The 24,449-nt window shown below is 33.1% G+C and overlaps 1 protein-coding gene across 1 annotated transcript in view; it reads left to right on the top strand.

Annotated features, from left to right (window-relative positions):
• LOC135835439 (gamma-aminobutyric acid type B receptor subunit 2-like) overlaps positions 1-24,449 on the top strand; it is a 137,465-nt gene that overhangs the window by 105,453 nt on the left and 7,563 nt on the right. Inside the window, exons 9-13 of the mRNA XM_065349695.1 lie at positions 14,340-14,522; positions 18,493-18,708; positions 19,986-20,046; positions 20,162-20,402; positions 20,473-20,608. Coding sequence (XP_065205767.1) covers positions 14,340-14,522; positions 18,493-18,708; positions 19,986-20,046; positions 20,162-20,402; positions 20,473-20,608 — 837 coding nt within the window. The remainder of the gene's footprint in view (positions 1-14,339; positions 14,523-18,492; positions 18,709-19,985; positions 20,047-20,161; positions 20,403-20,472; positions 20,609-24,449) is intronic.

The raw sequence follows: 24,449 nt of genomic DNA, 5'->3' as shown, positions 1-24,449 counted from the left end.
CGATGAAAAAAAAACACCATTTATTTCCACCGTCAATCTCAGCCCTTGTCAAATTTGCAAATGTTAACGTTGAATGGGTTTTACATTTTCTCGCCACAACGACGTCACTTCTTTTCGCTAGTAATTTAATTACCGGTATCAAAACTCCAAAAGTCATGCCTTATTCTGAATGGAAAATCTTGAAATATGATAACACCATAAACACATTTGTATACGGATGATTTTTCACGATATGTTAAGTATAAACTTTTTTAATCATAAAACCAGCATTGAAAAAAAAAACAAAAAAATACCTACTAAATTCATCAACCATTCTTTTTTTCTCTGCGGTAACTCGAACAATGCTATTTTTTTGGTTTGGTTAATCAACGAAATGGATTTTCGTCATTTATTTTTCTACTATAAATACTGCAACTAGGTATTCGGTGGCTGTGTACAGTGTAGGTACCTACAATGTGAAATAATGAACAAAGCAAAAGCATACTTTTCGAATGGTCGACGTTTCAAGATGACTTCGTGATAACTAGTTAGTTGGTTACGAAGAAATTTCAAGGCATTTAAAGCCTACATACTTTGCTCAGGTTTAAAAGAGGAAAATTTTCAAAATTCTCAAAAAATATCTCGCGAATTACGTAAATTGAATCATCATTTTTTCGTAAGCGATTTTATGAGTGAATAATTTCTTTGTCTCTTAACTTTTTCAACACCTTGACCGAATCATTTGATTCATCGAGATCTGATTGTTCTCAAATAAAAATGTAGATCTTGAGCAATACATGCAGCCATTATTATATGTACAAAGATATGGGTCCATTTTCCCCCTTTAACTTATCTTATTTTTCAAAACGATGAGACAAATTACGTTTGCAATTTTTCTTTGGCCCCTTAAAACTTTTATAATGAAAAAAACAAAATCAACAGTTTTTTTGTTTTATGTATATAAAAAAAACGAAAATTTTCTATTTTTAAAATAAGTACAAAAACTGACTGAAAAATTTCAAAAAAAAACTGTTTTTAACAGGGTATTTTGCACGTGTTTTTTTTTGGTTTACAACTCAATCAATTTATTTTGTTTTGTTTTGAACGTTATTTTAGGGCTAAACAGTTTTAAACATTACATTTTTAAAACGTCCAAACTCAGAAAAATAAAAAAAAATATCCCAAAAATGAATACCTAACCTACCTACTCTTTTCAACGCTCATGTACGTCGAAAGTGGTCCTCAAAATGCAGTGATAGTTGCAATGTAAGTTGAAAAGACGATTCCTAGAATTGCAGCTCTTTAATCCCAGATTTCAAGATTTCAGGTAATTTTTTTGAAAAAATTTGGGCAAGAAATACCCACCTGCTTTCTTTCTTACTTATGCCCAAAATGGCTCTGAAAATGCATTGGTAGTTAGAATGCGACCTAAAGAGCCCGCATAAGGATCCATTGCACACCCCCCCCCTCCGGTTGATCCTCCGGAACAACTTTTTCCTTAAAGAGGGAGTCCAAGGAACATTTCTAGCCCTTGTCAAAATTTCAAGTGCTAAAGCCTTTTTCGAATTTTTAGTGAATTTTTGAAAATCAAATTTAGGCCAAAAATGAGGGAAAAAATCAAAATTTTACAAATATGACCAATAAAGCTGAAAGAATGTACCCTATTTTCGACATGCCAAATCGATTGGAAACTGTTTCAAACCATTTTGAGTAGTTCTGGAGGCTCCAACAGATTTTTGGGTTTAAGTCATTTTGGAGCCTCCAGCGAATTTTTGAAACTTACTGGAGTCTCCACCAGATTTTTGAAACATGAAATTCCCACAACATTTTATCAAATGGCGTTAGCAAACTGAAATTTACTTCGCAAACTAATTTCAATATGATATAAAGTCGACTGCATGGTGATTTCAAATGGTTTTGAAATTTCCAGCTACTTTTTGGAAATTGAAATTTCCAAAAAACGCCATACAACTTTTCAAAGAGTCACTGGAGGCTCCAAAACGACTTGAAATACACCAATAGTCGACTTCGTAGGGTATTGAAATTAGTTTGCAGAATGAATTTCGGCTTTCCATCTGCATTTGATAAAATTTTGAGAAATTTCAAGTTTCAAAAATCTACTGGAGGCTCTAGTAATTTTCAAAAAAAGTCGCTGGAGGCTCCAAAATAACTTGAAATCCACCTGCAGTCGACTTTGTAGCGTATTGAAATTAGTTTGCAGAATGAATTTCGGCATTCCAACTCAATCTGATGAAATTTTGTGGGAATTTCGAGTTTCAAAAATCTGCTGGAGGCTCCAGAACTGCTCAAAACGGTTTGAAACAGTTTCCAATCGATTTGGCATGTCGAAAATCCGGTAAATCCCAATTTTCAGCTTTCTTGGTCATTTTGATAAAATTTTGATTTTTTCCCTCATTTTTGGTCTAGATTTTCAAAAATTCACCAAAAATCGAAAAAGGCGCTTTAGCACTTGAAATTTTGACAGGTGATAAATTTTTGCTTGATGTTTCTAAGAAAAAAGTTGTCCCGGAAGATCGACGGGAGGGGGTGCAATAGATCATTATGTGAGCTCCCCGACTGTTCCCTTGGTTAGAAATTTTTACTTTTGTCAAAGTCCGGCTTAAAAATGTGATTAAAAAAGTGTTTTTTGGGTTCATAATTGATCATTTTTTTTCATCCATTTATGGAACGTTTGGACCCTGTTTGAAAATCCAATATCATGTAAAAAATTCAAGGTGAGGTTATTCCAAAAAGCTTACTTCAGAAACTTAGTGGCACTCCCCTCCTCATCCTACCATTATCAAATATGCCTTTAATCACTTTTTTTTTTATATTTTTTTCTCGTAATAGGTACGAGTTTAAACCTTTGTAAACTTGTAATTTGGTTGTTAGCTTTTATGTGCACAAAAGGAAACACCTTAGTCTATCCGGCGCCTAAGTTATTTTGTGAAAATTTCGACCTTCCTACAGTCATTTTCACTCAACGTAATTCATGTTAATTAAGCTCCATAACCTTGGGCCTGTATTTTAGATTATAGCCAAATAAAAATACCTACCTACGGTACGTTGTCGATTTTCTTGTCTATTTATTTTTTTTTTAACACCCTGCAACTATAGGAGATACTCGTATTAACGATTGGAATGTTCATTCGTTCTCGATACTTTTTATTAAAAACTCCCACTTGCTGTGTAGTTACGTTCTTGTTGATTAAATTATCTACTATTTAGCGAGAAACCAAGCGTTTTGCCTTTATACTAAATTTTTGACGTAATCGCGTTCGTTCATGTTTCATTACTCGAAATAGTATCAGAAAGTTTACTCGTTTTGTTGAACTTTTTGATTTATCTCATTGAAAACTTTCTATTGAGGTTGAATCGTTTCATGTGTAGTATACTCGTAAGTTTGCCATCGTATCTTCATTTTGCTCAAGAATAAATTATCAATTCTGTATCGACGTTCAACATCTGATAATTAAGGATTTCTTTCCATCATTATTTACTTGATGATATTTACAACCTTACACATAGGTACCTATACACATAAGTTGTGTGAAATATTTTCTTTACAGTTTATTATATTAAAGAATGTGGCTTAATGATTTTAATTCAAAGATGTTACCTATTCAGAATCAGAATTTTCCATGAAAGGTTCTCTATGCGTCCTTGACTTTTTTGTTCGAGATTTGGAGGAGGGAATCGATAAAAAGTCGAGAGGGAAAGATATGTATCATCAATTATTATTATTTTTTAATGTTTTGAAAACACTTTCTGGTGATTTTCAATTACGTTTTAAAATTTGAAACTCGTTTAAAAAAATTATGGTTCAAGTCAGGAATGCAAAATTTTTCCTGTAGTCTTTTGAGGTCCTTCACAACTTCTTATCGAATCTCCTCTTTAATTTTTCCGAAAATAAGTCAAAATAATTTTTTGCTGTAATTTTTTGAGGTTTTATTTGGTATTTATAATCTTTTTGGAAAGAAAACTCGAAGTCAACTCTCAAAAAAAATGTCTTTGACGTTAAATGGTTCTTTAATTCTGAGTTTACTGGCGATATTTTTTCAAGCCCTATAGTATCTTTTCATTCCCTTTTCACCCCAAAAACTGCATCATTTAGGACGTTATTTGAATTACAGGAAACTTTAAAAACTGAAAAAAATGTGAATAAAACATTGTAAAGGATTTTCGAAAGATGTGTACGATTATTTGATGCATTGTTTGTATCAACGACACAAGAGTCCCTCGAGGTGCCTGATTCTAATTTCAACGAAAATTAGTTTTTCGAAAAAAGAATCTGTTTAAACCTCTGTAACCAACCATTTCAGTTCCCCTGAGATATTTTTTGACAAATTGGTAAAGATTTAAAGCTTGCTATTTTTCTGCAAAAAATGTAATATTTGCAAAATAAAATGATCTTTTAGAAGAAGGATGGAACGTAAAGTTTTTTTTAATGGTCCGGTAAAAATATATGTAGGTGCAAAAGGTGTCTACTTGGTATTCCTGGAATTTGAGAACGATTTCTTCAAATTATTAACAAAAATTCAGAGGGTATTCCTTCACTCCCAGCTTTTAATATTTCTACGAGTACGATTTGGAAAAATATGCTCCCATAAACTTGAGATAGTAAACAGTTTGACTTCTTTGATCCTTCAGCTATATTTTGAAAATTACAAAACTACCTATTCAAAACTGTTTCCAATTGATTCGATGGTCAAAACTCAGTCAAAAGTAGGATAAATACCAAATTTCTGATTTTCTTACGAATAAATTTAGTGCAATTGAAGGGTTCCTTTCCAAGTCGGCCTAAGTCCATTTTTTTCGTTTCGAGAAAAACACAAATAAGTGTTTTTCTCGCCCTTCCGCTTCAATAATAAATGATGTGATTATATGGTTGTGAAGCTTGATCTTTCTGCTTTAAAGTACCGTATTGGTATTTTTTTAATTTTGCGTATTTTCAGCTCCAGAGCGCGTCAAACAGTCAGAAAAAGTGGACTTAGGCCCATTTGGAACTATCTGATGTTAAAAATTTCGAAAAAGAGCTGAAAAACGCGTTTTTTCAACAAAAAAAATTCACGAATCATTAATTTAATACATTTCTGAAACAATTTTATTCGAAGCACCTTCAAATTTCGTCTCTCGAAAATCGTTGAAAAACTTGAAAAAAACCGGCACAACCGCACTTGTATACAAATTCTTAAAAAATGTATGATTTAGGCCACTTTGGAATAATCAGCTGTTTTTTCGAGCCGGCAAAACAGCGCTCCTGAGCGAAAAAAGTAACGCCAGGTGTTGGGACAAGGTGATAAAGGTGTTAACCGACCTGTACCAGCAGATGGCGCTGCTAACTCAAAAATGATAAAAATGGACTTAGGCCGACTTGGAAAGGAACCCTTCAATTTTAATTTTTTCACATTTCTGGGGTTCAAGTTTGATTTTCAAAATTCACCAAAAATCAAAAAATTATTTTTAGCGCCTCAAATTTTGGGCGTTGATACATTTTGATATGTTTTTTCGATTTTGTTCTGCGTGCCTGGTTCAATAAAATTCCTGCTAGTTCGAATTAGCCCCCCCCTCCTGTAAGCATACGTCACTAATGAAAAAGGGATCATCTGAACAGAGAAACCTACCTACTGTATAAAAAATAATAACACCTCTTTCCTCCAATTCGTGTACCTACTTCTTTCATACAAAGAGAGCATAAAAAAAAACTCAAGAAATCATCTCGAATGTAAGTAGATACAAATTATTTTAAAAATATCAACTTGAAATAATAAATATGGTGCCAAAACGTAGGAGGGTTCGGATTGAGAAAAAAAAATATTTAATTAGAAATGAACGGCTCAGTAATTTATCATTTTTATCGTTTTTTCGATCTCAATTCGCGAGTAAATTGTAGATTAAATTTGAAACATTTACGATCGCAACTGCTACAAGAGAAGATGAATTTTGCAATATAGAAGGTTGTTAAAACTGAGACGCTGTGTAAAACGCAATTACCATAATTCTTTCTTAACGCTGATAAGATTTTATTAAATTAATGGACTTTTTTTTTACCTCAGGGGGTAGGTATATATCACCACGTATAACAAACCTAAAAACCTTAATCATTTTTCGTTTCATGTGCAAAATATCCTACCACGTTAAGTGTACGTAGCTCAGCTATCGTACCTACCATGCAACAAGTGTAGTAAACTTTTAACATTATTTTCAAAAAGGTGGCAAAATTTTACAAAGTTATTTTTGTTGTGTTAGATTAATGAGCTACACGACGCTGACAGTAGGTTGTTCGCTGCGTTCACAAAAAAATCTGTTTATGACACAAAAACCGTGGTTTTTAAATGCTGCTTATGGTAGGTATAGAAAGTAGAGAAAAAAACGGTCGACGAGAAACGTATCAAAAAAAAAAAAAAATAGGCGTCATATTGTTCATTTTTTAACGTTTAGTCGTTGCGCTTTCAGGCCTAAGGAAATAGCGTACAAAATTACCAAAGTATTGGTTCCTCTGTTACGCATTAAACAAGATGATTTTATCGAATAAAAAACCAATTTATTCGAGTAAAAACAACAAGCCTCGAACATGGCTAACGATGGAAAGCGATTAATTTTAAATCAACATTAACTTCGCCAGCGTTGATTAAATAAAAACTCGAATACAATTTGAAATTAAAAACCATCAACTTTACAAACGGCCTAAAAATGCAAATAAATTGGAGCCTTGGCAGTTCGCAGTATCCGTTTGGCGAAAAGATGAAAGTATCTTTACCGAGATAAGATAATTAGGTATCTTTCGAAATATCCATAGCTAGGAGGGGGAGGGGGTTTCTTATAACAAAATTATCTATATTATTATTATTTTCAAAGTCATCGCCATACATCAGCTCTCACTCACACACACATGTTAAAAATTCGTATACCTGTCGTAGGATAAAAAGTTGACTTTCTCATCAACGTTTGGCTTTTTAAAAATGTGAGATTTGAGAACTACCTATACATATAAGGTTATTACGACAAAACGATACCAACAGATGAAATTTTTATCCGAGTAAGTTTGCAAAGTTGAAGGATTTTTGACAGTATACTTACTACCTACCGTTAAAGTAAATATTTACTACGTGCGCTTATTAAAATGTAATTTATTTCATTATATGACGTGAAAGCATTCGCAAAAGATTTTACTTTATTATCCTTTTCAACGTTATATGGAGCTTCTGTGAAAAAAAAATAAGAGGATATAACTTTGCCAATTATCTACATGGAAAATACCGACTGCAGCAATGTTTCAAAAACACACTCAATTATAAAGGATTCGTCGGTAAATGAAAATATCCTAGCTGAATGTCTTGGAAATTTATCAGATTTAATTTTTTTTCCCCGAGATCTATTTAAATCTACCCTTCGATGTTGATAATAAATCACTGATAACAAGATTAATGCTCTGAATTCGCAAGAATAAGCAAATTCTCGAAACCTGTACGTGTAAAATATAATAAAGCTATTTCCAAATAAGCACATTCTTAGTTATCGGTTCGATTTCGAAAGAAATTTACTTCTCGTAGTGATTTTATGTCGAGTCGACGACCACGTGATTGCTTTATTAGCGAAATGTCGAAAAAATTGATGGATGGGTTTTTTAAACGAAAATACTACAAGCGAGTTATTTGGATAGGTAACATTCGGAATAGTACCTACAATTGTAATTTTTCAAAGCAAAATGATTTCTTCTGCGGCATAGATTTAAAAATATAAAAAATAACGTTACAACTTGAGAAAAAATAAAATAAACGAATTCGTTGTTTTATAAAAATCTCATCTAGAAACAGTTAAAAAAAAAAAAAAAACTCCAGCCTAACAATTCCCCCTGCTGCAATAAGATAAAAAAAAATGATATCTTTATTCGTCAGTTTTTAAAAGTATAAAAGTCACCACCAAAGCCATATTTTTTCAGTCTGTGTTTATAGTAATTTTTAAAGGCGAAAATTTCATCCAACCATTTGTATTCTTCCGCTCGAAGAAATTTCCAATTATGTGAGAACCCCTCATCTTTGCAGAACGCCTTCGCTTTGTGGACGTTTAACGTGATAACCTCCACAAATTACTCAAGTTTGGCAGAAAAGTTATGATAACGTTAAACGATCGTTCATCCGAAGAAATATTACACTGTTGCATTGGGAAAAGCAACAACGCCAAAACAACCTTCATAAAACTTATACCAGTCAATAAAACACATCTTCACAGCGAACAGATTTTTTTTAACGAATTGTCTATTTTATTGACGCTAAAATTAATGGCACCTTTGAGCGAAACTTTTTTCTCCGGTTTCGATTTTTATTTCGTGTACGAAAATTTTTCAAGTAAAAATACAGATAAGTAGGTAGTTCGTGTGTGTGAGTGTCTGCCATGCAGTAATGGAGAGGAATTTGTTAAGAAAAGCTGACGATTCATGATAAAACCTTTATATTGCTTAATTAGGTGAAAGAAAAGAGTAAGTAGCTAGGTACCTAAAATATTGAGTATCGATATAAATAGGTAGGTAGGAAAGCTATATAAGAAGAAAAGTTGAACTTTCAAAAATATATCAATAAAACAACACATTCCAAGTGTTTCTATCACGTCTTTGTTATTTATTGTGAAAGAGGAAAAAAGTTATCCAGGTTTTACAACGCGTGATTTTAAATTTACTCTTTTAAATTGAAAAAAAAATGGCCTAGATTTATAAAAATTTTACGGCACGCTTTTTTGTTTTCTTTGCGTTGAAAGAAAATACGCTTGTTATCTAGATAGTTTTTCACTATTATAGGATTTCGTAAGGTGTTGTCAAGTCGCGATAGAATTTCGTTCAAAAGGTCAATAAAAAAAGTGTTTTCGAAAAATTTTACTACTTACTTGTTTTATAACTCTCAAAATAGAAGATTGAGATGATCAAAAAAATGTACGTAGGTAGGTAACTAGAAAGTTTCAAGTTGTATAAATAGGTATTTACAAAATATAAATGCTTACAGGGAAGGTATCCCTGCCAACAAAAAAAGTTTTGAACTTTGACAAAGCTAAATAGAAAGAGTAAGTGTGTGCAAGAAAACATCAAGTGAAGTGCATTTTTCGGTTTTTGGTGAATTTTTGTAAAAAATACCTACGTAAAAATTTGAGCCAAAATTCAAAAAATCAAAGTTTTATTTCATTTACTTACCTAAAAGCTGAAATTTGATGTTTAAGTATTTCTGATCCTCCAAATTAATTAATGATATAGTTTCAAACCGTTTTGAGCAGTTTCGGCGCCTCCAGCAAATTTTTGAATGCAGAAAATACTTTTAAAAAATCACATAATGAAGTTATAAAAGCTAAAATTTCATTCATTTGGTAATTTCAACTATTTGAGTCGATTAGAGATGGAATTAAAACGTTCTTAAGCCTCTATGGGAAGTTCCAGGTTTTCAAAAAGTAGCATAAAAACTGTGCTAATTTACTTTAGGACGCAATAACACGCTTGAGGCTTGTATGGTGATCTGTAATTCTGTATGACTGATACACACTATTTTTTTGGCAATCGGTTTCTATCAGTTTGAAACGATGTGTTTTCCAAACGATTTCAGGCTCTCTCTCTAAAAAAAAATAGGCCATAAACTGAATTTCAGAATTCACTGTAGAAAAATAATACCGGCTTTTTGAACTGACAGAAACTAATTTTGGAAAAGTTGCGTGTAATCGGTCAAATTGGTCACTGAAGAGCACTGCAATCGTATTTTTATGTTCTTGTTTATAATGTGAAAAGTTTCTATGTCACTGTGTGGTTAAGGTCAGAATATATTCACAAAGAATAGACATATTGTCCCTTATGGTTTTCCAGGGTAGCCTACGGGATTCAGAATCCCGTAGGTTGAGAATCCCGGATTCTCATTGATTTAACTCTACATCAAGATAGTCTTACCTATTTGAACTACCAAGTATAGATTCGAAATATACACAACTGATATCCTAGTCAGATTACCTATTTAATTGTACCAATGAAATAAGTACTCAAAACTACTATATCTACACTCGTATATTTGCAGTAAATTTACTTACAAATATACACCTTATATTAACAGCACACAGATTAGCTAGATGTAATTAATTATAACCAACTGTATCCTAAATTAATGGAGACTATACACATACCACAACAATGATGAGAAGGAATCAGTGTTTGTGAGAAACCCCTTCAAATAGTTACCAATTCAAGGGCTTGACATAAAAAACGTATCCCCCATTGGCAAAACGGCTTTTTTTAGACAGTGCATAATGACTGCGGGAATGTATTTTCATCTGACTGTGGTTCAATGCCCCTACTGACAAGAAAAACGCAGTTAAAAGCGTAAAACTGAGACTGCGTTTTTTGGTGCATTTATGCCCAGTGTAATCCCATAAACACCGTGTGTAATTGCTTTTATAAAAGACCCCCTGGAGTGTGAGATGGCATAAACACAGTGCGGATGCAGTAAAAAAACGTGATCTACTTCAACAAAACTGGTTTCAGGTAAAACAGAGTAACAGCAGATTTGAAAAAAGCTGGCAGATTTGAAAAAACATGGGCATAATAGCTGAAAAGTGAGACTAAAACGCGTTTTTCTTGTCAATAGGGGCCATCTTGGAATATCAAAAAAAAATACTTGTTTGTGATTGGTTGATGGTAGTCAGACTGCAAATCTGAATGTCAAAATGGCAATTTCTGACTGCATAAATGAGTAGTCAGATATCACCAGAAATGTGCCAATTGGGTCAGAACAATTAATAGAATCACATGTCACAACATGACACACACAAAGGGCTCAAGCATTGATCAGGTACCCGAGATTACCATCTTTGGTCACGTATAGTGCAAGGACATACATAAGCATAACAGACCAAATTCTCCTTTGTATTTCTTCGCCGCAGCAACTTATGCAGTGACAAGAGAAAGTTCCAGTTTGGTGCATTAAGCCTCGAACTGTTCCAGTCACTTTAGAGTTTGGTTTAAATGGGAGTTCACACATAGACCAAGGAGGAGAATAATACAGTCACCATCATGGTATCACGTACTGGCATGGATGCTAGTGCTACCTCACACCACTTTTTGCAAATCTGAAATGTTCTAAAATATATCTGGACGCTTTAGAACGACATTAAACAATCTCTAATCAAGTCAACACATTTCAATTAGTGTTTTAAGTGAATTTAGGTGTTAACGTGTAATGTATACATAGTAGTGCATTTAACATCTATTACACATTATGACATTAAGCTCCGAGCACCAGAACAATAGAGGCAACAGAAATGCACGCAATCTGTTGCTGGTATCAAAAAGCTGTAACTGGTTTGAGCAACTATATGTAGGTAGTGATGATTATGAAACTCAGGGTTGTAAAAAACCTGGCTAGTGATGTATGAGCTACTTTGTAGATAGCGTAGAAAGCAACAGGAAACTACTACGTGAAAGCTCAAAAACAACATCGATTCCCTAGAATAATCGCAGTGGTATAGGTATTCGCCTCACCCTGTTAGGGTACCACAAAAATGTGATTTCCAATGTCCTGTAAAGTATAAGGAACCAAAACGACGACGAGCTTTACAACTCTTTATTGTATAAAATATTGTAAGTCCCAGAGTTCCATATTGAAACGACTCAAAACCATTCTCAGACGATTAATGGTTACAAAATAGGGCACATAACAATATCTCAGCTTTTTAGATCTATTGGGAGGTACATAATTATTTTGATCTCTTAATTTAACTTTTTCAATTTCAAAATTTTTTCTGGCAGTTATTGGGAATTTTGGAATACTTTACACGTCAAAAATAATTACCTGTAACCCAGAAGACGACCACTTTGCTCAACACCACCTATAGTAAAAGGCCTGGGCGCAGAAAAAGTTCTCGAAGGTGGCAACGTCGCAAGGAGGCTAAGACTTACATGGTGTACGATGGGAAAAGCACCGTTTTCTTGTTTTTCGCGAATTTTTCAAAATTTTGAACGGGCACGTGGGTGTTTATGGCATCAAAAATGATCTATTTTTACGCTCTACAACGTCATCTTTCATTTGAAGCTCTAGCACTCATCAATCAGAAGATATAAAAGCTCAAAGCTCAAAAATCACAAATACCGAACTTTTGAATGAATGTTTCTCAAAATTTTGATCGAGCACATGGGTGTTTGAAACATGAAAAATAATCTACGTTTCACGCTCTACAATTTGGTTTTTTTCCGAAAGCTCTAGCATCAATAGATCAAAAGTTAGAAAAAAGCTCAACTTTGAACTTACACAACTTTTGATCCATTGATGCTAGAGCTTTCGGAAAAAAACCAAATTGTAGAGCGTGAAACGTAGATTATGTTTCATGTTTCAAACACCCATGTGCTCGATCAAAATTTTGAGAAACATTCATTCAAAAGTTCGGTATTTGTGATTTTTGAGCTTTGAGCTTTTATATCTTCTGATTGATGAGTGCTAGAGCTTCAAATGAAAGATGACGTTGTAGAGCGTAAAAAATAGATCATTTTTCATGCCTTAAACACCCATGTGCCCGTTCAAAATTTTAAAAATTCGCGAAAAACAAGAAAACGGTGCTTTTCCCAATAGTACACCATGTAAGTCTCAGCCTCCTTGCGACGTTGCCCTTTTTGTGCGCCCAGGCCTGCTTGGATTATACTAGATAGGCAATCCGCAAAGAATTGTGAAAAAAACTGTCGGACGATTTCGATAAAATTTCATTTGTTTTTCCTAAAAATGGAATTCTTCCAAAATTTTTCTCAGTCTTTTCATCATAAAAAAAAAGAATTCATTTTTATTGAAAAATGGTGTTTCTGAGAAAAAGGATGCGGAGATTTTGTAACCCCCCTCCCCTTCAAGTTAACCTCCGTGCAAATTGTATGTACATTGCAAAGGAAGACTAAACGTTTCATCTTTCAAGGTCAAGTTGACTGTTCAAAAAATCCAGTGGAATCTCTGATGACGGTAGGATGATTTTGTAAGCTTTTCCCTCTCTAAATCATTCATAACATTTGATCTCAAAATGGGCCGATTTTTCCATATTTTGAAAAATCTTGCACAAACCCTCCGATTTGTATCAAAATACAATGAAGTGGAACAACTTTTGAGAGATGCACCTGCACAAAAAAATGAAAAAAAAATCTCGATGGAAGAAAATTTTGAGATCTACATTCATCTTTCCGTTCCCTCGCATCACTACTCACCACCCATGGCCAAAGTATTGAAATTTGAAGAAAAAAAAGTGAAACACATTTTCAAACTAGGTGATGTATTTTTTTTTTTTTTTTTTTGAGAAAAAGAACTAGGTACCTACCTATTATTGTATAATTACTTAATTTATAGGCACCTACTCCAACTTCAAAACAACATTTTTTGAGCCACTATTCAGCCTCCAGCAAGTTTTCAGCTTTTTCGAGAAATTTTAATTGCTCTGAAAAAGATTACTTCACTACCTACTGACATTTTTTGGAATCCTATTGTCCACATACTCCCTGAATCCATTTTTTTTTTTTTTTTAGTAACTCTGGTACCTCTTGTAAATTTTAAATTTTTTCAGAAATTTCAAATTGTTCCATAAGAGCTCAAAAATGACTGTTTTTTCGAGTCTGGTGGCCGTACGAACCCAATTTTTAATAATAGGTGACTAAGTGAATGAAGTGGTCATTGGTGTGTCGTTTTGAGAAATTCGATTCACCTGACAGCGAGATTTAAATTAGATCCCTTCATAAATTTTCCACTTTTTGTCAATAGCTTAAAAAATTGAAAAAAAATACTTCTTTACCAGTAGGAATTATATATTTATTCCACACGTAGGTATCTTTTACAAATGCAAAAATTCATCAATGTCAATTGTCAACATTACTTTCGAAAAATCTATCAAATAATTACATTTGACAACTGAACTTTGGTAGAAAAGATTCAAATGTCAAGAATTCTTCAGGGATCACACCAAGCTCGCATATTTTCCACGCAATAGTTTTCAAAAGAGTAGATAGGTTTCACAATAAGGAAATCTGTACGGTTAAATATTCTGTTCGCGGCGTTACGTAACATGACAATTGATCATATTGGTTTACCGGAGCGAAAACGAGCAAAAATTCATATCCTTTGGTACAATAGGTATAAGCATGTAGGTGAAAACGTGTTCGAATGATTTAAAGGCACAAAGATGTGAAATTTTCTTACTTTTATTCAAGTTGCGAAAACATGTCTTTATCAAACTATGGGCAAAATTTAATATTACATATATATATAAGAAACTGAATGCATAACAGAAATTGAAACTTTCAAAAGAGAATTTTCAATGTTTGTTGGGACCGAAAACGTGCAACGAATTATAATCGCTATTTTGTGTGTTTCAAGGTACACGATATGGGTCTCTATGGAGGAGATTACGTTTGGATTCTACCTGGAACTTTGGAAAACCGATGGTGGAACACGAATAAATACTGTTCCAAGCAAAAGCTAATCGAAGCGGTAAATGGATTGATTTTGATCAGCAGTAAAAAGCAACTAGACGAAGACGAATTCGCCGTTTCTTTTGTGGTAAGCCACGTTTAAAACATTCTAACGCGGAAACCTTTCGACGCTTAAGACGGATTTAATTATTATTTTAATATCTCGAGTCGAGATGAACTACTTATATAGAAATAAGAACAACGTACAATAATACTGAATTATTATACCTCAGCTAATAATTCAATCCAGCCGAATTAATCCTCTCTCTTCGCCACTCGAGTAAAATTTTCCACGCGGAAAATGGATTCAAAACTCGAAAATTAATTCAATGTAAATAAATCCATCTTTTTTATCGATGAAAAGAAGAAAAAAATTGAGAAAAATTTTTTTTAAAACTTTTATAGCTTATTTCGCGAAGGTTGATTTACATTAATTTCCCTTTCAGAAAAAAATCACAATCTTTTACATGTAGGTATACTTCTCAAAAAAAAATCTATTCCAGTAACTTGTGTTTCATGTTTAATCGAAAGAACCTTCCAACGTAGTATCCGAGTAGGTACCCCGACTTGAAAAGTTTAAAAGTTAAATAACAAGGCGATATTTAAACAGCGCATCTGTAAAAGATAAATATTAAAATATTTCTTTTCGAATTTTAATAACATACGACGGTTTACCTCGGATAGGAGAACTATATTAAGGATTAGAATTAGTTCCCCGAAGCTTAACCATGCTAGTAAAATAAAAAAAAAATGTAAAAAAGAAATCAAATAAAAAAGAAGCTTGTACAGAACGTTGATACTATGATGTGCAAAACTATAGAGAAAAAATAATACCTACATAAAATGCAAAAGCAACGGACTAGTATTTTTTTCGAGCGCCTTGCAAATGTTCATCCCTCGTCCATCCATATTTAATATGAATGTTACTTCTTGAAATTTACTCTTATTTAAAGCGTAATATTTTATTCATAAACAAACTTTGATACTGCCTTTTGAAAATTTCACTTCTACGCAATTTTTATTATTTTTTTATAATCGTCTTTTTACGATACCTATATTCCTAATGCTAGCGGTTTACATACTTTTCCTTGATGTGAATAGAAAGAAAGGCGTTCTCGTCTATAGCGAGACTATTTTCACAATGAAAAGCTAACCGTCGCGTCGCGTCGTAAAGAATTTTGTTATGCAGAAAAATTACTCCCGGTGGAAACTGTAACTCGCACCGGGGTATGATTAATAATTTCTGAGTTGTTTTGTGACTTTACTACGACATCATTATCAATGAAAAATTTTATATGATAGATAATAGAGGTACATACTTTCTAACATAGGTAATATATTCACATTTACTTGAAATAATTGAAATGGTCAACTCGTTGGAAATGATGTCATTTTATTTCTTTTTCTTTTTTTTTCAACTAGTGTGTACTTATATTGTTTTAATTCAATAATTCTAGAGAAATCGCTTTCAAGCTCACAGTATTTCCTGTTCCTTTTTAAATTTTGCCCCAATTTTTGAGAAGGTCACGCTCCCTCCCATCGAGAGGGTCTATTTTGAGAATACAATACTTACATATTTTTAGGATCTAAGATCACAGCTCCGAGTTTGCGTTCGATTTTCAAAGTTTGACTTTCAATTTGAAAAGTTCAACTTTTACTTTTTCAAACTTTATGAAACTTTTCGAAATCTGCGTTTAATGACCTTCTAAACCGTGAGATTTGTTTTCTATCGATTCACGATTGTTCAGAAGATAATAGCTGATTATTACCTACTCCTAAGCATGCCGTATGGAATGAATAAAGCCACTGCTGCTTGCCCCCTCCATGGAGGTCAACTGAAACAAAATTTTTTTATTGATTGGGTGATTGAACTTTGCAATTTATGACAAAAAAGTTGAGTGAAATCAGACGATAAGGTCGAAACCTTGGTCGAAGTAACAAGAAATGACTTTCGACGATTATTTACGGCAAACAGGGTATGCAATTTTATTAACGTCTGTGAAATTCACTTTTAATCAGGCGAATTGACGAGGAAGGTATACCGCAAAAGGCAAAATGTAACATACTGGGCCGAGAAAAATTTAAAGGAATCCAAAAATGAACCACAGATCAAATTTCAGATACAGAATTTCCTGTTTTCGATTTTTTGAAGGATTTTCAAAAATTCAAATTTGAACCATTTTCCACGTAAAAAATTAAAATTTGATAAAATTGAAGTAGGAAGCTGAAATTTGGTTCATTTACTATTTTCGACCTCCAAAATCGAATGATGATGTTTTAAACTCGTTTTATGGAATTCCAGTTGTTTTTAAATTTTCCATTGAGGAAAAATTGTCAAAAAAATGAGCCAAATTGGAATTCAGTGCTCATTAACTTGAATTTACCATGATTTCTGACCCTTTCGACCAATTTCGGTGGAATTTTTGAAAATCTGTTTTTTTTTCAGTTTGAATGAAATTTACAATTTTCTCCTGTGATTATTTTTAAGAGAACATAACAAATTCATCCTGATGAACTTGTCAATACAAAACACTGTTTGGTTTATATCCATTATAATATATTTTCAACCTCCCGATTCAATTAGTGGAGGGTTTGATTCCATCTGCAGCCTTCAGTTCATGTTTGGATTTTGCGGTTTTGGAAAAATTGCAATTTAAAAAGTCAAAATGGAAATTAGAACTTGAAATGATCGACCTTGTGACTTTGTAAATCAATTTGAGAACAAATTTTCAGTATCAATTTTCTGATTGTTCAAATCCACACCAATTATAAAAGTTGTTTTCAAGAACTACATATAAATTTTAAAAATCTGCTGAAGGCTCAAAATAGGTAACTATATTATATAAGGGCCAGAAATCGATTTTAAAGATCAAAATCGAGTATTATACACCAAATTTCGACTCGTTGAGAGTTTTGCTAAACAATAAATTTTTCATTTTATTTATTTATTTATTTATTTATTTTATTTTTTATTTTTCATTAGTAATTGTTAGAGAAGGCACAAACATATTTTCATTTTTCCGCAGAATCAATCAAAACTGGAAAATTCAAGCATCCACTGGAGCCTCCAGAATGCATAAAAATCACAAACCAATCGTTGACTTTATTTATATTTCTTCATGGAAAATGAGCCAAATTCTAATTTTTCAAAATTCCCTGGAAATTGAATAATTAAATTTATTACCTGAAATTGGGTCCTGTGATTTATTTTTGAATGTTCTTTTGATCTTTTGTTGTCTAGTATGAATAATTTGCGAGTTGGAATACCTATTTTATAAGTACATACATACGTAGTTCATGAATACCCAACTTCATCAGCATTATTTAAAATTCATCTCATTTATAAGCAAACTAATTTTCAATTCGACCCATAAATCTTTGTGATATTTGATTCTTGGCCTGAATTCAATTTTGGAAATTAAAAATATCACTTTGATAAATTCATCAATTTTCAAAATAAGCCCAGAACCGACATTGGCTTTTTTGAAAAAAATTTAAAATAGGTAGATAATCTCATTTTCCTAAAATCTTTGGCTTTCATCTTTCCTGGAAAGAACTCTAGCCAAAAATAAACCTTCTCGACAAAATTTACTAAAACGATACAACTAATTTAATCAATCACAAAAATACAGTCGATCATATCAAACACCTGTATCGTCCATTCAGAAAACTAAACTATAGGTATAATGGTATATAAACAAAGAGAGGATTGATCGGTTCGGTTCAATCTTTATAATATTTAATAAAACTCATTTCAGTCAGGTGTTGGTCGAAGGCGAACAATCGTTAGCTTTTTAGTTTTTTCATTTGGTAATTTTCGCAAGACCAATTTCCAGCACGAGCATAATATTTTTCTCGATGCTAGAATATTCAAGATGCTAATTTACATCGCGTAGTTTTCATAATTTTTTTTTTTTTTTTTTTAAGAAATACCATACCTAACTTATTGAGAAAGTGAAACATGTGCGAATAACTGGAGCAACTTTCAATTTCCTTCTCGTCTTCATAATTCGACAAGACGTGTGAAAGCGTCTGATAAATTATTTTTGATGTTGCAGAATGAAAAAGAATTCCTAAATTTGTTACCGAAATTAAAAAGCGAATTTGTGAGGGAAGCATATGATGCGGTGTGGGCGACCGCATTATCATTAAATCGCACTTTGTCCTCGTGCAAGCACGACAACAACGCGGACTGTTTGAATAAATCATTTCATAAATCGTTCCAGAAACAGTTCGTGGATAATTTCCAGTACATACAATTCAAAGGTACTTCGGTAAGTAAAATAATTCTATTAAAATTTAAATTTGGCAACGTTGCACATCATCATAAAAAAGTTCAACCTTGAGCTTATGATGCTTTTTTCTAATTTGTTCAAATGAAAGAATTTTATAAAAAAAAAAATTTGAGCAAAATACGTAAGACTTGTAGACCAGAAATGGTTTGTTTAGGTTGAAATGGATCTGGCATATTGAATTAGGAATTGGGTATTTCATATTTACGGCAAACTGGTTATGCAATTTTATTAACAACTATGAATTTAATTCATTTTGAAGGGTACTTAATAAAATTTATATTATCTTCTTCCACGATTTTTCAATTTCTAATTTTAAAAATTACAATTTCAGGGCTTCGAAATTGAATATTGAAATTAAAAAAAAAATTGGAACATTACAAAAACATCAAGATTCCTTTTCATTTGACTAACCGAACCCTGGAGGGAGGGATTGGGAGTTATGGGATGAAATTATGGTGGTTCCATAACTAACTCAGTTGAAATACTCCTTCCCCTCCAAATTCGAATCCATAACCCAGGCTCAGACGATGCAAATGTCACAATTTCCGACGTTGTCAGTGTCTAGATGGTTTAAAGCAGGGTGTCATTTCGATTGATGAGATAAATAATCCCGATATTCTGATCTATAATTGATTAGCGTGACACTCTTTTTGAAATTTTTCTCATAAAATTCCATAAAAATGTCAAACATGGCGTATTAACTCTCGATTGAAAAATTACAGCACGAATGGGCGGAATAAAAGAGAAAATATGCATTGAAAAAGAAAACAACACGTCAAAAGCCAGATACAACAATAGATGAATTAATTTTCACTTTAAAAAATTCTATTATAGGTGGGAAAATTAAAATCTTATTATACTGCGGAGAGCAGATAAACCAAAGGCGTCGAGCTAGATATTATTTTTCTCAGCCTCAAGCCTTTGTCTATAACTTTTGATGAATACCTTTTAATTTTCCTAAGCGAGGGTTTTTTTAACGAGTGGTAAAATGCGGTTAACGTTTTAAAAATATTTTTCATCCAAATTAAGTGCGTCATTTTTCAAATGAAATCTTTCCACTATTTTGTATAATTATATTCTTCGGTACGTTTTCGCGGTCTTTTTGCTGCTCGCGCGTTATGCGAAACTGGTACTTTTGAAAAAGTTGCCTTAATCGTTTTAATGAAACGTTTCCATCATTGATGAACTAATTAAGTTTTTAAGCGTTTATCCTTTGAAGAGAAATTATTTCTTGATTGAATATTAATTTTAAACAGGGTCCGATACTATTTCACGGAGCGGATAGAATTTGCATAACCAACTTTTATCAAATTCAAGGTACGCTTTTAATTTACAATATTCCGAGTAAATTTATAACCATATTTACATTTAAAACGGCTTTGAAATGTAGGAATAGCGAACTTACGGGGGTATACCTAACTATATTTTTCAGACGGCGAAATATTTCCTATTGCACAGTACGACCCGATGACATTGAAGTTGAATTTTAATTGCTCCAATTGCAAAGATATAATTTGGCCCAGCGGTTACATACCAGTTTCAAAAAGAACCTACGAACTTCATATTATGAATATAACACCTGTTGCGTTCTACGTCATCAACTCGTTGGCAGTTTTGGGTATTTTAGTGTCGCTGTGTTTTCTAGTCTTTAATATTTACTATCGTGAACAAAAGTAAGTTATTCAATCTTCGTGATGTTTAAAATTTCACTTTTATCCCTCAGTTGATTGATTTTTTCGCCAGATATATCAAATTATCGTCGCCTTATTTGAACGCTACCACAATCGTGGGATGTATATTAGTCTACCTGGCTGTAATATTTCTTGGAATTGATAACAGTACGATGCCTCCAGCGTTTACTTTTCCAACTATATGCACGGTAGGTTTTTTTTTACGTATACTTTTTATTTTTAGAAGGAAAACCTAGACTATACGATAATTTAAAATTCCAATCAATTTTTTTCTACTCGATTAAATATACACATTGTTAGTTTAATGTCGTATAACTGGACTGTGTGTGTAAAGTGTAATGTATGATCAAAGAAAACAGAACCGAAGGTGAAAGGTGACTCCCACGTACAAACAGAAGTCCTTTTCAATTCTCTAAAGTATTTAAGCAAATTGCAGTACCCGGATAAATACATACAAGGGTTTAGCGAATCGTAATAAAACCCTAACAGCCAGCATTTCCTGATCGATTCGTTTTTATTCGAATGTATATTTTGTATAAATGTATCTGTGTAAGTGGAAAAGCGAAAACTTGTCTATTCCCTTCGCAAGTTGAATATTAACCTCGTCTTTTTGCTTATTTCAATATCGAAAAAAGGCTCACACACGTAAAGAACACATGTTACCTTTTTAAAAATAGTGGAATATTTCGAATCCGAAGTAGCCGAGAGAAAGCTCTATTTTGTTGAGAATACAGCTAGGTACTTGCGATTGTTTTTGAAAATAATTTATCGCGAATTGTTCTCAAAATGACAATTTAAAATTACCTATGTTAATTTGACCAGACGTGGATTTTTGCAACGTGGAGAATACAAAACATTTTCGTAAAATCGTACATGGCCCATATGATTTCTTCTTGAAAAAGAGATGTCTCAAACTGCACAAGTAGTACGTAATATAGAAACGTAGATTTGAATCGTTTATTGTTTCGAAACTGAGAGACCCAAAAACCTCCCATTTCCAAAATTGCTCGTTCGTATAATTTTTTCACAAGTTAGTAGCACACGATTCTCACTCTTTGGATACCTGCCATTATGATTATTTCAGCTGACCAATTGCAAAATAGAGCGCCAGTGCCCTTTAATTGTGATTTTTAGGTAAATTTAGTAGGTAGGTACTAAAATAGATTTGCAGGCGACATAGAGTCAAAGAGCTGAGGAGGAAAAATTCACATTCACAGCATAAACGAGTTCATTCTACGTCCATTGAACCAAAATTGGCAAAAAAACTGCTCGCACAATTCGGCGCAGTCAAATTTTAAAGTCGCAGCCCCTCTAATAATTTCAAGTAAAAATGAATTATTGTGAAATTATTAAAAAGTTAGATACCTTGCGACCTGTCAAAATGAGTTGAAATTTGACCATAATTTCGAATAATTTGGCGAAAATATTTTTCCGTTTACTCGAAGAATTTTGAATCCAAAATTGTCTAGTTTAGTTTTGAAATTTTTTTGAAAATAATGTAAAGGGAGAAATTGCCGCATTTTCTATCCCTTAGGTGAGAGAAAATTGTTCTATATTCAGCTGCTTCTCATCTTAGTTACGTAAAAGCGCATTCTGGCGGTTTAGTTACATAAAAGCGCCGTCTAGTGGATTAGTTCTCTCTTGACGAACATGTTGTGAGAGCTTTAAGCAGAGTTCATTGGGTACCCGGATTGCCGATTTTCCGGGTTCAACCCAGAAAGGAATCGGCTACCTGGGTACGGAACCGGGTAGTGGAAAACAATGAAAAATGCGATGTTGCCAAATCAAACTGACGAAAAAATTTTATTTTTATATAGCGATCCTAGCGGAATTTATTTGAACTACTCAAAATGACGTCATTTTTTGAAAATTTTACTACCCGGGTTGGCCGGGTTGGAACCGGATAATTTTCAGACCCGGGTAAAAATCACAGATCTGGGTACTCGTCGAACTCTAGCTTCAAGCAACACTTCAGTCAAGGCACGGACATTACGTTACCTTAATGCCAAATCCGAGTATGTCCATACAAAAAAAGTACGATTTTACGCATCACTGATAAGGTTCGGATATGCTTGGAAGGGTTTGTTGAGTTCTGATTGAACATTGGTCAGCTTCGTGCATCTTCGGTGGTGCATTTTAACTGTACTCGGATGCAAATTTTTCAATTCAGGGCTTCCCAGAGCCTTATCAGTGATGCAAAACGACGATGTTTTTTTGGATGGACATACTCGGATTTGGCATTAAGGTAACGATTAGATGAGCGCGAGCACAAGCCAAAATTTAAAATTTCCTATGACCACTAAAAATATATTTCTGAGTGCTGACACTCAGTGCTCCAAAATATCAAATAATTTTTATATTTGAGCGCGAGCGGCAAACAAGTTGTGTTGTAACGTGACGCGTTCATCTCATCTCCATGGCTTCAGTCATCCACTGACTCACCATGCGTAGCATGGGTATTTCATCCGTTCACCAAGATGGGCCTATGTCAGGCTTCCTATCTGACTGAGGAGATAAGACAAGTTGAGGTGTGAAGCCTTGTCTTTATGGACATCATATTTATGTAACATGAACTATTCACTTGTGATCTGTTGCGTAAATATAATTGGGATTCAAAAATTTCAAATACAGGAAGTTCAAGGTGGCTTGGGTGTTATGTGTACTATCATCCTTATCTAAAAGCTCTAAGCAGAGTCATGGACGTTGAATCTGCCCTGTTCGTTGACCATGCCCTTCCTCCCTGGATGGTGCATTTGCACATTATCTCAAATACCTAGTATTCATCCTAAATTCAATAAACGTATAGGTTGGTAAAGGTTCACTTCCTTGAAGTAGGGTGGAAGATGAACCAAGTAGTAGTGTTTGGCACAAACTGCGAAAGCTCTCTTTACAAAAAAGTGACTTTGTGACCTATCAAAATGGATTAAAATTTCTCAATAAATTTGAATATTTTGTAGAAAATGTTTTTGAGCATTTTTGAAGAATTTTGAGGCCAATGTTGGTTTGTATTGAAAGGATTTTTGAAAAAGTGTCCCGCAACTTATCAAAATATGTATAGGTTGAAATTTCATGAGAATTTCAAACCCAAAATTGACTTAGGATTTTCAGGTTTTTTAGAAAAATGTCACGCATAGAGGCAACTTATCAAAATGAGTAAACATTTTTTTAAAAAATTTCACATGCATTGAAACTTTTTTGAGCATTTGATGAATTTTCAGCCCAAAATTGAGTGAAATTTACATACCTACTTATGAGCGGCCCATCATGATAGGTTATTGTAAAGAGAAAATTCTGTGTTATGATCTAATTATAATATTTTTAACGCCCCTTGAAATTTTCAAATTTCAGAAATTTGGTGAGCAAAACTACATAGGTAAATTATTGTTAATAATTGACCCTTTCTTTAAACATTCAGTCAAATTTGCTTGGTAATTGGAGTCTTTCTCCAACGTGTGACTCTTTTTGGTGGGTTGTATGACACTTTTCATGACTATTCGGAAACCTTATTCAATTTTCAGTTTCAAACCAAAATTTGTAAAAAAATCTTTTTAAAAAAGTTTTGATTGAAAATTTCTGATTTCCCCTCAAGATTTTAACCTATTTTGATAGGTGGCATGATAACTTTCCAAAAATCCTGAAAACCATGAACCAATTTTAAGTTCAAAATCATCAGAAATGCTCGAAAAACTTTTTTGTTGAAATACACAGGCATAGGTATACCTTCATTTTTTTGAAAACATTGACCTTGAAGGCCTAAGCACAGTGAAAAACGACTAAAAAAATCTGAATTTTTTGAGTACCTATCTACGTTGATTAGGTATTTCAACTTTTAAGCTCCAAAAATTATTTTATGTTACTTTAGGGTATACATAGATACTTATAAATTATAATTGATTTTTTTTTCAAATTTCGGCTATGTCCCTCCTTTCGTTTTTTCTACAAAAAATTTTCAAATAGTACTCATGCAAATTTTCTTGAAAAAATGTCCACGTGTGCACCTACTGTATTTAGGAATAATTCTGTGTGAAA

The sequence above is a fragment of the Planococcus citri genome, chromosome 2, assembly GCF_950023065.1.
Source record: "Planococcus citri chromosome 2, ihPlaCitr1.1, whole genome shotgun sequence".
NCBI classification, from domain to species: Eukaryota; Metazoa; Arthropoda; class Insecta; order Hemiptera; family Pseudococcidae; genus Planococcus; species Planococcus citri.
This window is presented reverse-complemented; position numbering and strand designations above follow the sequence as displayed.